This window comes from Archocentrus centrarchus, chromosome 1 (assembly GCF_007364275.1).
Source record: "Archocentrus centrarchus isolate MPI-CPG fArcCen1 chromosome 1, fArcCen1, whole genome shotgun sequence".
Classification (NCBI taxonomy): Eukaryota; Metazoa; Chordata; class Actinopteri; order Cichliformes; family Cichlidae; genus Archocentrus; species Archocentrus centrarchus.
The window spans coordinates 16,179,931-16,194,325 of NC_044346.1; the positions used below are offsets into that span (position 1 = coordinate 16,179,931).

A 14,395-nucleotide genomic window follows, 5' to 3' on the forward strand; every position below is an offset into this window, starting at 1 on the left:
GCATGGACCCTATCCAGGTCAGTCAAACATGGCATGTTTTGAGCAGACACCAAGACCGCTATAGTAGGGTCCATGCTCACAGGTGCTGCTAATCAGGGTCCTGTTTGTCAGCACCTGGGGTACCAGAAAGTCAAAAAACGAGAGTCAATAGCAGAATAAGCTGTTTGGCATTGGCAGAGAAGAAGATTTGGCAAGTTTTTCATGTGTGCATACTCAACTCTGCTGTTCAATCCACAAATGCATTTCCTTACAAATGTGGCACCATTTAAGGAGAAATAAACAGGCTTTTCAATGGTATAAAGATTAAACAAGAAAAAAAGTTAGATGCACATAAGTTACATAGGAAATAAACAATTTAATTGATCCAAAGGTGTAGTGCAAAATTGCTTAAAACAATCATAATTTATTTAAGTAGAAGTAACATGAGTTGATAAAGAAACCTCAACTCTGAACACCTGAGATAATACTACAAATTTAATCAATTTGCATTTACTAAAAACAAAAAGTCAACCCGAAAATATTTCCTGATTCAGATTATTTCATTGTGTGCATCCAAATTAATGAATTATTCCAACAAAACATTTTTTCCTGTGCAGTGGAAACACACCAAGCTTTCCCAGAGTTCCTGAGGAAAAACCTAGAGACACATCTTTAATTTTATTAAAAGAAGGTGTTTCCTGGACTTCATGAAAACTCTTGAGACCATTCTCATCATATTGGATCCTGATAAGATTGTCAGTAACGTTGATTTCCTATTAAGCCATCTCACATAAGTTAGTAATGGGATTAATACTGCTTCAAGCAGCTGCTGTTGGGCTATCATTAAAAAAAAAAAAAAAAAAAAAAAAGATTGATGATGGCAGACAAACAAGACATTTTAAAAAATTCAAACCAAGGTTCTGCTATATATTAAGATATTCAAATGTCATACTTAGAGATCCGTGCTTTGAGATCAAACCTTTAAATAAGATCAATTACAAGCTGCACCCTGGTTTGACCAAAAAAAAAGCCTCAATAAAAATGAAATAGAACAGGATAAAATAAATGTTTCAGCCATTCAAAATTATTTGTCTAAATAGTGTTTGTAAGTAAATTAAATTCAAATTAGTAATAGATAGATAATATTTTAGCCCGACAATGTTCTTGTGCGACTTTCACGTTTTACGTACATGTTCATAGGTTTATAGTTAGGTGGGTAAATGGCGCCTCCGTGTGGACATTCAGCAGGAATGCAGCTCAAAGAAAAAGCATCATCTGGTGGATGTAGCTGGTTTATTGATATAATTAGATTTTCTAGCCAAATTGAATTAAAAATGTATTAAAATACAGACATCTATGATCTGTGCAATATAAAAGAAATATGCATATAGTGCAAATGGTTCAAGACAAGGATTTAATGCAAGTTTTGTGGTGAGGCTAGATTTGTCTAAACTCCACTTCAGAGACTCCAACAACATCCTGCTGTGTTTGAGAAAATCCAGCCCTGGTAGTGACAGACAGTTTGGGAAACACTGGGCACTGCGTGGGCGTTATTACAGGCGGTGATCTGAAGGACGTGGACAGCTGTGGCTCTGTAGCTGAGTCAGGCTGGAGTCTGGGACCTGCAACAGGCTGCTGTTTGTTGACCATCATAGTTAATTTGTACAGGTTTCAGCCTGGCTGTCGGAGCACGCTGTATGGACACTGTTCTTAACTTTGTAATACTGACTGAAGTTGTGGTGCCATTACAGGCTGTTCAGAGGTCACTTGATGCCGTTTGCGGCTTGCAATAAGTAGTTCAGACACAGTTGCTGACTCTGAGAAAGTATCTATGGGTTGTGGTCTTGGGTCTACAGTAGCCTGAAGTCCATTTGATGCAGACTGTAGTTTTGCAAGTGTGGCTGATAATAGAAAGACTGTTGCTGATTCTGTGAGGGTCTCTGCAGGCTGGGGTCTGGGGTATCTGGGGTGAGGCTGCTGTTCTGGAGCTGCAGCAGGCTCCAGCTTTTCTGTGTTACAGGCTGTGTTGGGGATCCCTGTTCATATGCAAGCATTTCTTCTCTCTGAGATGTTCATGATCGCTGACAAAAATAAGCATAAAAAAATAAACTTGACCAAACTAATATTTTCTTCCAATCCATAAGCAGCAGTTTTTCCCATGATGAAGAAAACATTCACCACAGGAATTTAGATTTGCTGACAGGTGATAATTGCAGGCATCAACAGTTGCTTAATGCATTAAATTGATATAATCATTTTTATTAGATTCACCACGTTGTACAATTTCTAAAGTCACAACTTAATTACTCTTTTATGACCTTCCCAGGAAGTGTTACTACAGACAGCGCAGTAACTGAGAATAGGGCAGGTGAGTACTTCATACTGTCATACACTATATTGCCAAAAGTATTCTGATATCTATCTATCACTGCTATATTGTGTAATATCCCATATTCATTCACTAGTGCAATATTCATTCACCAAGTGCAATACTCACCATCTTCATTATTATATGTATACACTTGTTTACAATATTATTCACTCACCCATCAAAATCATTGAACTCTGGTTTTTCAATCACTTCCATGTGATAGAAACACGTGGAAGGTGTATAAAGCATCTAGGCATGCAGACTGCTTCTACAAACATTTGTGAATGAATGGGTTGCTCTCAGGAGCTCAGTGAATTCCAGTGTTTTACCGTGATAGGAGGCCACCTGTGCAACAAGTCCAGTCATGAAATTTCCTCACTACTGAATATTCACAGTCAACTGTTAGTGATATCATAACAAAGTGGAAGTGGTTGGGAATGACAGCAACCCAGCTGCCTGCATTGTACCAAGTGTAAAGTTTGGTGGAGGGGGGATTATGGTGTGGGGTTGTTTTTCAGGAGTTGGGCTCGGCCCCTTAGTTCCAGTGAAAGGAACTCTTAATGCTTCAACATGCCAAGACATTTTGGACTATTTCATGCTCCCAAAGTTGTGGGAACAGTTTGGGGATGGCCCCTTCCTGTTCCAACATAACTGCGCACCAGGACCATAAAGACATGGATGAGTGAGTCTGGTGTGGAAGAACCTGACAGAGTCGTGTCCTCAACCCGATAGAACACCTTTGGGATGAATTTGGGATGAAGGCCTTCTCGTCCAACATCAGTGTCTGACGTCACAGAATGGTCAGAAATTCCCATAAAAACTCCTAAACCTTGTGGAAAACCTTGCCAGAAGAGTTGAAGCTGTTATAGCTGCAAAGGGTCCGACATCATATTAAACCCCATGGATTAAGAATTCATCTGTGTGTGAAGGCATACAGGAGAATATTTTTGGCAATGTATATGTATATAAATGTGTATATATATAAATATAAATATAATATTTATAAATAGTGTATATAAATACTAAAAGCTTGTTTTTAAACATGCAATAGAGAATATTTGCTCTTACCAAAGTAAAGTGAAACAAACTGTAAAGTTGTAAAATGATAAAAGTCATATTTTATTGTTGGCAAAACCAAAATTACAATCAGGTGAAACAGGGTGAGATTAATCACCAACTTAAACGCCCTTAATTTTGGCTTTCATGTAGAGAGCTGTTATAGAAACTAAAAAATAAAGTATACTTGCATAAAGGTTATTGAGGCTGTACTTTGCTGTGCTGCTTGGCTTGCCTTTCTCAGTATTTTGTTCTCCTAATATTTGCATGTGTGTGGAGAGCAGAGCTCAAAGTACAGCCTCTAACCCAGGTTCAGGTGACTCAGAAACACGCAATTGAAACAGAAACAGAAACTGAACTAAATGACCTTCATGGATATAAAAAAACAGGTCATTGAGGACCTCTCTACCTTTCTGACAAATATACATGTAGGGTGGAAAATAGAGCCGCCCCTCTGTTCTTTTAGCAGCCGTTCCCATTTTCCTCCTGTGATCACCCAGCGAGTGACAGCTGGGACTCTAAACTGATGGAACAACGACTGCTTGACCCCCATACTAGCAGTAAGTGTAGCTGTACTGCCTAACAAAACTTTGAAAACCTGAATTCTTCCATATGGAAGATTTCAGGTTTTCAAAGTTTTGCTATATTGTATATATAATATAATTTTTCTTTTAATCATTTTTACCTTCAGGCTGAAATGCTGATGGGGTATTGTTGTCACCCTAGCAGGCAGCCTGGACACCCAACTATGTGAACAAGATAACTTGAGAACGAGGCAGTGTGGGATTATCAAATTGTGCATCTCCTAAAAATCTTGGATGAGTTTGAATCTCAGTGGCATTAACCTCAAGGTCAAGTTTACTGAAAATCTTGTGAACGCAGTAGCTCAAAAAGGAGACATTTCAGCCCTGCCATAGGTGCTGGAATTTGGCAGCTTGATACAATTCATGCATTTTTTTTTTTTTTTGCAGGTTTCTCAGTGTCTCAGTATAATATGTAGCTATACCAGTGCCGCTAGGAATTTTATATTTATTTATTTATTACATTGCTAAGTATTTGTGGTTTCTGCGATAAATAAAATCTGGGTTTTTAAGCAATTGTGAAGGTTACTTAGTTTTGCCAATGACAAATTATGACAGGGGGTCTGTAACTCACCCAGCAGGGTCACCGGACATACAGTGGGTACGGAAAGTATTCAGACCCCTTTATATTTTTCACTCTTTGTTTCATTGCAGCCATTAGTTAAAATCAAAAAAGTTCATTTTATTTCTCATTAATGTACACTCAGCACCCCATTGTGACAGAAAAACATAGAAATGTAGAAATTTTTGCAAATTTATTAAAAAAGGAAAAACTGAAATATCACATGGTCATAAATATTCAGACCCTTTGCTGCGACACTCATATTTAACTCACATGCTGTCCATTTCTTCTGATCCTCCGTGAGATGATTCTACTCCTTCACTGGAGTCCAGCTGTGTTTAATTAAACTGATTGGACTTGATTAGGAAAGGCACACATCTGTCTATATAAGACCTCACAGCTCACAGTGCATGTCAGAGCAAATGAGAATCATGAGGTTGAAAGAACTGCCAAAGGAGCTCAGAGACAGAATTGTGGCAAGGCACAGAGCTGACCAAGGTTACAACAGAATTTCTGCAGCACTCAAGGTTCCTAAGAGCACAGTGGCCTCCATAATCCTTAAATGGAAGAAGTTTGGGATGACCAGAACTCTTCCTAGGCCTGGCCGTCCAGCCAAACTGAGCAATCGTGGGAGAAGAGCCTTGGCGAGAGAGGTAAAGAAGAACCCAAAGATCACTGTGGCTGAGCTCCAGAGATGCAGTAGGGAGATGGGAGAAAGTTCCACAAAGTCAACTATCACTGCAGCCCTCCACCAGTCGAGGCTTTATGACAGAGTGGCCCGACGGAAGCTTTTCCTCAGTGCAAGACACATGAAAAAACACATGAAGGACTCCCAGATTATGAGAAATAAGATTCTCTGGTCTGATGAGATGAAAACTTAACTTTTTGGCGTTAATTCTAAGCGGTATGTGTGGAGAAAACCAGGCACTGCTATCACCTGCTCAATACAATCCCAACAGTGACACATGGTGGTGGCAGCATCATGCTATGGGGCTGTTTTTCAGCTGCAGGGACGGGATGACTGGTTGCAATTGAAGGAAAGATGAATGCGGCCAAGTACAGAGATATCCTGGAAGAAAACTTCTTCCAGAGTGCTCAGGACCTCAGACTGGGCCGAAGGTTCACCTTCCAACAAGACAATGACCCTAAGCACACAGCTAAAATAACAAAGGAGTGACTTCAGAACAACTCTGTGACCATTCTTGACCGGCCCAGCCAGAGCCCTGACCTAAACCCAATTGAGCATCTCTGGAGAGACCTGAAAATTGCTGTCCACCAACGTTGACCATCCAACCTGATGGAACTGGAGAGGATCTGCAAGGAAGAATGGCAGAGGATCCCCAAATCCAGGTGTGAAAAACTTGTTGCATCATTCCCAAGAAGACTCATGGCTGTACTAGCTCAAAAGGGTGCTTCTACACAATGAGCAAAGGGTCTGAATACTTATGATGATGTGATATTTCAGTTTTTCTTTTTTAATAAATTTGCATAAATTTCTACATTTGGTTTTTTTCTGTCAAGATGGGGTGCTGAGTGTACATTAATGGGAATTAAAATGAATTTTTTTTGATTTTAGCAAATGGCTGCAATGAAACAAAGAGTGAAAATTTACAGTGGGTACTTTCTGTACCCACTGTAAAGCTTTCTTTAGCCCCAGTAAAATAACAGTCCTCATTTCCTTATGGGGTTGGACAGACAGTCAAAAATATAGTTAAAATTTTGAACACCTGGCAAAAGATATGAAAGAAACAATAACACAAAAATCAGTGTTTGGTCATTTAAAGTCCACAAAGCCCTGTGGTGTCAGTCATTGCACATAGGCTGATCATATGCATCACCTCCCATGTGCATCCCATTGAGATCTACTGAGACCAGGTATTAATGTGTTTTAGACCTTTTACTTCCAGGTGATTCGTGCCACCTAAAGATTTTACTGCCAGGAGGCTGAGGGGTAGCACTGGTGGCTGGCAGTATTTTTTGGTGTTGTTATGATTTGATCTGATTATTATTTTGTAATTATTGCACTGTTTTTATATTATCAATGTGTTTTTGATAATATGCACAGAGAACCAAACAGAGACTGACGCCTCCGCTGAAAGGTAAACTTACTTCCACTTTTTGTAGCTATTAGCTGGAAATTCTCACTTTATTCTGGCACCAAACACTCAGAATATTCCTGGAATTCACTGCTCATTTTTTTATTTTAAAATCAGCATCTTGGAGGAGTACAAGATGGGCAACAAACGAAGAGGCCGTGCACTCATCTTTAACCAAGAGCGGTTCTTCTGGCGCTTGACCCACTTAAAACAGAGGTGTGGAACCAATGCTGATCGTGACAACTTGGAGAAAAGGTACAACTTCCCAGCGATCTGCTGAAAGGGAGAACACTGCATTTGGCATCATTCTGTGCTCAAGAACGCTTCCTTAGCAGATTTAGATCTTTACTGTTGTAATATTGAGGAAGAATTTCCACTGCTTTTTCATATTTTTAAATTAGCAGAGAACTTAGTGAGTGAGTTCATAATCCCTCACTACAGAGCATTATTGTGGCCTGGTAGTGGCTGATTTCACAGTGGTGTAAATTGTACCTGCTGCATCAAAACCTAAAGAGGTGGTTGTGGATTTCAGGAAGAGTCCTGTGACCGTCTCTCTCATGGTAATAAAAGATGAGGCTGTTGAGTAAGTGCACCAGTATAAATGCTGTGGCATTATAATTTATAGGACTTTGCAAAAGATAATCCTGGCTGATCCGAGCCACCCTTTGTGTTAGGAGTTCAAGTTACTTCCAAAATAAAAAATAGACACAAAATAATCTGTTCTGGCTGCAGTTCTCTTGTCATGTCCTGGGCTGTTTGCCCAGCATTTTGTGTTTATAGTTTTTCCTGAGTTTGGCCTCCCAGTATGTTTGATGTCTTGTTCCCAGTGTTGTGACTCGTCTGCGTGTTCCTTGGTTTATCACTTCCTGTTTTAGTTTGCCAGTGTGATTCCCCTGTGCTTTGTGTCTAGTTTTGCTTCCCCCTGTGTTATTAGTTTCATTTGCCTCACCTGCTGTGCCCTGTTGTTTCCTCTTGCCCTGATTACCCATTGTGTATTTAAGCCCTCAGTGTTCATTTGTTCTTCGTCGCGTCGTTGACGTTATTGTGCCTGCGTGTGATGTTGTGTACCTACGTGTCCCCATGTTCCAGTGCTTCCTGTGCTTCCTGTGCTCCCTTCGTCTCCCTCCCAAAAGGTTTTGTATTTCATTTCTCCCGGTCCCAATAAATACTTTTAAGTTATGCCATTCTCTGGAGTCCCTCGTGTTGGCCCTTCCTCGCCCATTTCCTCCCCGGCCATGACATCTCTTTCAAATAACTCACTATGTTTTTTAATGTTGCACTTTTATTCTGGATTTTGGTGTGTTATATGTTATATTGTTCATTTATAACTGCCTGATAGTTGTGTGATTTCTGCTGACTAGGCAACAAATTTTGCCTCAGGGACAATAAAGGTCATTTTTCAATTCAATTCAATTTTATTTATATAGTGCCAAATTACAACAAACAGTCGCCTCAAGGCGCTTTGTATTGTGGATAAAGACCCTACAATAATACAGAGAAAACCCCCGAAAACAACCCCCTATGAGCAAGCACTTGGCGACAGTGGGAAGGAAAAACTCCCTTTTAACAGGAAGAAACCTCCGGCAGAACCAGGCTCAGGGAGGGGGGGTCATCTGCTGTGACTGGTTGGGCTAAGGGGAGAAAAAAAAGACATGCTGTGGAAGAGAGCCAGTGAAATAATAACAATTAATGATTAAATGCAGAGTGGAGTATAAACAAAGTAAATAAGGTGAAGGAAAAGCAACAGTGCATTATGGGAACCCCCCAGCAGACTAGGCCTATAGCAGCATAACTAAGGACTGGTTCAGGGTCACCTGATCCAGCTCTAACTATAGGCTTGATCAAAAAGGAAAGTTTTTAGCCTAATCTTAAAAATAGAGAGGGTGTCTGTCTCCCGAATCCAAACTGGGAGCTGGTTCCACAGAAGAGGCGCCTGAAAGCTGAAGGCTCTGCCTCCCATTCTACTTTTAAGTATCCTAGGAACCACAAGTAAGCCAGCAGTCTGAGAGCGAAGGTGATATGGGACTATAAGGTCTTTGAGATAAGATGGGGCCTGATTATTCAAGACCTTGTATGTGAGGAGAAGGATTTTAAATTCTATTCTGGATTTAACAGGGAGCCAATGAAGAGAAGCCAATATGGGAGAAATATGCTCTCTCTTTCTAGTCACTGTCAGTACTCTAGCTGCAGCATTTTGGATCAGCTGAAGGCTTTACAGGGGGCTTTTAGGACAGCCTGATAATAACGAATTACAATAGTCCAGCCTAGAAGTAATAAATGCATGAATTAGCTTTTCAGCATCACTCTGAGAAAGGATGTTTCTAATTTTAGAAATATTGCACAAATCCAAAAAAGCGGTCCTAATATTTCAAGAAGATGATTTTTTTTTTATTGTCATTATACGTCAAGACATACAATGAAATTACGTTCCAGAACACCCATCCAAGAACACAGAGACAAACACAAACAGGGGAGACAGGCGTCTGAGGTCATGCAGCCGTTTTACCGGCGCTACCTTTGGCAGGAAAACAGAAAGAGATACATTAGGTTAAAAAAAATCATCTCATACTGTGTTCAGTATGAGATAGGCCAAAGTAATGCCATCCAGAGTAAGTATCTGGTTAGACACCATGTTTCTAAGATTTGTGGGGCCAAGTACAAGAACTTCAGTTTTATCTGAATTTAGAAGCAGGAAATTAGAGGTCATCCAGGCCTTAATGTCTTTAAGACATTCCTGCAGTTTAACTAATTGATGTGCATCATCTGGCTTCATTGATAGGTAAAGCTGACTATCATCTGCATAACAATGAAAATTGATGCAGTGCTTTCTAATAATACTGCCTAAGGTAAGCATATATAATGTAAATAGAATTGGTCCTAGCACAGAACCCTGTGGAACTCCATAATTAACCTTAGTGTGTGAAGAAGACTGAAACTCTTCAAATAAACCGTTCCTCTGCAGATGATCAGTTAGCTGTTTTACAACTACTCTTTCAAGAATCTTTGAGAGAAAAGGAAGGTTGGAGATTGGCCTATAATTAGCTAAGACAGCTGGGTCAAGTGATGGCTTTTTAAGTAGCGGTTTAATTACAGCCACCTTGAAGGTCTGTGGTACATAGCCAACTAATAAAGACAGATTGATCATTTTTAAGATTGAAAGACTTCTTTGAACAGTCTAGTAGGAATGGGATCTAATAAACATGTTGCTGGTTTGGAGGAAGTAACTATTGAAGTTAACTTCGAAAGATCAATTGGAGAGAGAGTCTAAACAAATACCAGCAGTGCTGAAAGCAGCCGAACATGAAGATAAATCTTTGAGATGGTTATGAATAATTTTTTCTCTAATGTCTAAATCCTGATCCTTGATCTGCTAAACTAATCAATTTTCAATTTCTGTTTAGACTGAAGAACCTAAACTTTGAAGTGAGGTCTTATGATAACTACAAGCAGGTGGAAGTCCTGGATAAAATCGCAGAAGGTACGCACATAATCAGTCTCAAATGACTAGTGTACATTTGGAATGTATGCATGAAATCATCACTCAATTTCTTCCAAAATTCATTGCTCTCCTGCAAAGAGAACTGTGTCAAATCCAACATGTCACATTCAGCTGCAAGTTTAACAAGTACTTGATGTCCCACCAGCTGCAGAGGAAGACCACTCAGATGCTGACTGCTTTTTGCTCGCCTTCCTGAGTCACGGGGAGGATGACCATGTTTACTGCCATGATGGCAAAATCAGTATCCGGAAAATCACATCCATGTTCAAAGGAGACAAGTGTGAGAGCCTTGTTGGAAAGCCAAAGATCTTTATAATACAGGTACACGCTAGCAAAAAAACAAAACCCAGTCAAGTCCATCTCATGTCAGCCAGTTGTACCTGAGAAGCATTGAAGCTAAGTAATGAGGTCCTGGTGAAGTAGCACTAACAAGGAAAACAACAAAATCAGTAATACAGTTGTTACAATGCAATTTAAGGAACAGTGAATGTTAGAATGCAAGAGAGTGCTGATAAAATGAGTATAAATACAAACACGATGACATGAGTAAGAATCCGTTGTATGTAATCTGGAGTTGAATATAATGATGTTTGGGTATTGCACGTGAAATGTATTAAAAATTTGAAGCTATTTCTCAGTCTGGATGTTCTGGTCGTGATGCTGTGCAGCCTTCTTAGTGACTAGAGTCGGGCAAACAGTGGATGAGCAGGGGTGGGCAGCCCTGTTCCTGCATCTGCTGATGCCCATGTGTTCAGCTGATGGGAGGCTGTTGCTGAATTTCTGCACTGACTTAACTGCCCTCTGCAGAGTCTTCCTCTTGGCAGCAGAGCAGGTTCACAGAGACACATGGTGTGAGGGTGCTCTCCACTGAACAGCTGTAAAAAGATATGAGGACTGTGGTGCCCAGGCTGCACCCACTGAAAGCCTCCTCAGTGGGTGCAGCTGTGTGTGTTAGTGAGGCTTTATGGCTGCTAGAGTTGTTGTTCTAGGTGAGTGGGTGTGGATGTCTGGGAATGTGGTTGATCAGTCATAAGGTAGCAGAGCCTACAGCAGGGAGCTCAAAACACAGCTCTGAGGGGAGCGAGTGTTGACGATGATGGGGAGGAAGTGATGTCTTGGAATCTAACATTTTTTTCTTCTGTTTTTTAGAAAGTTGATTTGCTTTGCTTGGAAAACCAATGTTCATCTCCCATCTCCAGGCATGTCACGGAAACCAGTATGATGAAGCAGTTGCAGTGACCCCCGCTTCATTCCCAGATACTGAAACAAAGGTGGATGTAGATGCCTGTGCCATGCGCACCCTCCCTGCAGGGGCTGACTTTATCATGTGCTATTCTGTGGCTGAAGGTGAGGCTTCTGGGATTTTCATGAAACTTTTGCATTTTATTTAGGCTGAAAGCAAATATAGCAAACAGACCGGGGCTCATTTTTTAATGAGCAAGAAGTGGACCAAGTTTTGAATGGATTCTTTGCTTTTTTTTTTTTTTTTTTTTAACCCATATCAGTGAGCCTTTAAAAAATTCTGGTGTAAAGCATTTAGCATATCATAACCCTCTGAAAATCTCAAATCATCCTGTTTGTGTTTCCCTCCATGTTAACTTACCTGTCATTTTTTTTTTTTTAGGTTACTACTCCTTCCGGGAGACTAAAAACGGCTCCTGGTATATCCAGGATCTGTGTGAGATGATCCAAAAGTATGGTGAAACCCTTGAATTCACAGAGTTGCTCACGCTGGTCAACAGTAAAGTGTCAAAGAGGAACATTCCAGTGCCCTGTCCACCAAAACTGATCGGGAAGAAGCAAATGCCTTGTTTTGCTTCAATGCTCACCAAGAAACTTTACTTCCGACCAAAAAAGGACCAATGTCACACCTCAGTCTTTAAATGAGCTGGTTTATATTTTGCCACACATCTAATAGAATAACAGGAATAACCTTTATTCACATGAAGTGTATGTGTATGCTGTTTTTACTTAATGGTTAAAACTGTGACATAAAACAACAAGATCTTATCAGCTGAGTTTATAGGAAAAATTGACCTCAAAATCACTTATATGTAATTCAGGCCTGTAGTGCTATTTATCCATCTTGATTGCTTTGCTGTTAGGTAACGACTGTAGAAATGTTTGTCCTATTTGAATTTAATAGAAGTAAATGAGATGTAAAACTCAGCACAGTTTTTCCACAAATTATGACCTGTGTACTGAAAAGATTCCATGTAGGAACTGGTTTCTCTTTTACCATTTGCAGAAGCAAGTGTGCATTAACCTGTGGCAGCATGACGAGATGGAAAAGTTAAAGACGTCCCAGTTGGCTGAGCTGTAGTGACAGGTGGACACATGTTTCTTTGGCTGCTGGATGTAGTTCCATAGAAAGAAAATGTTTCCTAAATGTAATTTGTTATTTTGGTCCTTTAAGTGTCACAACTGACATTTAGTTCCATTAAAGAGGAAGCAGACATTTCTACAGCTGATCTTTTAGAAACTGGGAACTATCACTAAAAAAATTATGTACATTTGATTTTGGAGTGGACTGTCCCTTTAACTTTCTGGGTAAAGCTGAGATTTTTATTTTGTTAAAAGGCAACAAATTTGTCAAAAGAGGCAACATTAAAGCTACTGTCATTTATGGTGTTACTGTGTTGGATTCTATGTTGTTTGGTGTCCCTGTTATATTTATCCAGTGCCTGCCTCTCCCTGAGTCTGGTTCTGCTGGAGGTTTCTCACCGCGAAAAGGGAGTTTTTCCTTCCCACTCTCACCAAGTGCGTTTATATATTGGGGGTCATTTTGACTGTTGGGGTTTTCTCTGTATTGTCGTAGGGTCTTTATCTTACAATATAATGTGCTTTAATTAATAAAATTGAATTGAATTAAAATCAGACCTTCATTTTTTGCTATCTCACTGTGAGCCCCAGTGATCCAGTAAGCAGTGTGTTTCCTAAACCTCACTACTTTAAAAGGCAATTCATATTTTGTGTCAGCAGGTTATGGTACATAAATACATACATGGCACCTAAATGACAACTCTAATGTGAAAAGTACCTCAGGGAGGAGGGTGTGGTTTTTTTTGTTTTACTTATTAGTTTTACTGTGGACATGAAACACTTGTAGCTGTGTCACATGAATTTTGTAGTACTTCAGTGATTTTGTAGACCATTAAGATTTTAGCTACTGCTTTGCCCTCAATATACTGTTTTATAAAACTCTTCCTTGTTTTTGTGACAGAAAGTGTGTGTGTGTGTGTGTGTGTGTGTGTTCTTTATTCGTCCTGAAATTGTTTGAAACAGGTTTAATCAAAACACTACTGATTAAAAGTGTTTGGGAAACAAGCATTTCATGGCATTAATATTTGTGCTCTTCACATGACATAAAATGACAAACAACAGCTGTGTCTTTCATTTTGACGTATTTACAGTTAGTATTCTCATTAATTACCAATACTTAAGGTGGTGCTAAAACTTCAATCAAAGTAAATGGTGTAGTCATCATAGTCATGAATTTTAATCATTAGATTAAAATTCCAATAATGGCCTGAGTTTCCAAAAAAGTTTGGAATTTTTTTTAAACTCGTGATGTAATTTTTAGCAATTTTATAGACAGTCTGTCTAAACTAAAAACACACTATTCATGTCTTTCTTGAACTCTGAGTGTGAATTCATGGCCAAGATTCAAAAATTAGGTGGACCCTCGGTGCTACTGAGTTTTCCAAAGGCTAGTTAGTCAGGTGAGACTAACAACATGCAACTCTGAAAGCACTGAAAAGGACGTCAGTGATAACAAAACAAACAAACAAAAAAACACCCAGCAGAAATCTCTGCTCCTCCTGTTTTTCCAAAACTTGTCTAAACTTTCAGAAGTGTTTGCCTCCGGGTTCTTTTTTTAATCAACGCTGTAATGTTTTTCTGACAGTTACACAATAAAAAATACTGTAACTCAGGTTTTGCATTGAGTCACATGAAAGTCCTGTTTTTTCACTTTTTTCAAATCAAATCAAAGTTTATTTGTCACATGCATACAAGGTCATACAAGGTACAACTAGCAGTGAAATGCTTTGATGACTACCCTTACACTATAGAACAAGATGAAGATATAAAAAATATAATCAAGAATCTAATCAAAATGTACACTGAGGTAAAATGAAGGTGGAATGATTAACAAAATATAGTCAAAATAAAATATATAAAAAGTAACAAAATATATACACTAGAATATATATTCTATGCACTTACTGCTATACATACTATACATTAGAA

The 14,395-nt window shown here is 39.3% G+C and overlaps 1 protein-coding gene across 3 annotated transcripts; it reads left to right on the forward strand.

Annotated features, from left to right (window-relative positions):
* The first annotated feature begins 3,195 nt into the window (after positions 1-3,195).
* LOC115784279 (caspase-6-like) lies at positions 3,196-12,912 on the forward strand. 3 transcript variants are annotated; one of them, XM_030735444.1, is made up of 8 exons: positions 3,203-3,966; positions 4,133-4,257; positions 6,615-6,648; positions 6,763-6,900; positions 10,047-10,123; positions 10,290-10,465; positions 11,344-11,491; positions 11,769-12,910. In XM_030735444.1, the coding sequence occupies exons 4-8, from the start codon at positions 6,782-6,784 to the stop codon at positions 12,029-12,031; spliced, it is 783 nt and encodes a 260-aa protein (XP_030591304.1). In that variant the 5' UTR covers positions 3,203-3,966; positions 4,133-4,257; positions 6,615-6,648; positions 6,763-6,781; the 3' UTR covers positions 12,032-12,910. The 3 variants fall into 3 exon arrangements, with proteins under 3 accessions (XP_030591300.1, XP_030591304.1, XP_030591313.1); XM_030735440.1 differs by lacking the exon at positions 4,133-4,257 and having other exon boundaries at positions 3,196-3,966; positions 11,769-12,912; XM_030735453.1 differs by lacking the exon at positions 3,203-3,966 and having other exon boundaries at positions 4,073-4,257.
* The last annotated feature ends 1,483 nt before the right edge of the window (positions 12,913-14,395 follow it).

Coding starts and splice junctions, on each gene's coding strand:
- LOC115784279 (XM_030735440.1), top strand. CDS start 3,933: ATGGAACAACGACTGCTTGACCCCCATACTAGCA. Junction 6,901..10,046: donor CGTGACAACTTGGAGAAAAG/GTACAACTTCCC, acceptor ATTTCTGTTTAG/ACTGAAGAACCTAAACTTTG. Junction 11,492..11,768: donor GTGCTATTCTGTGGCTGAAG/GTGAGGCTTCTG, acceptor TTTTTTTTTTAG/GTTACTACTCCTTCCGGGAG.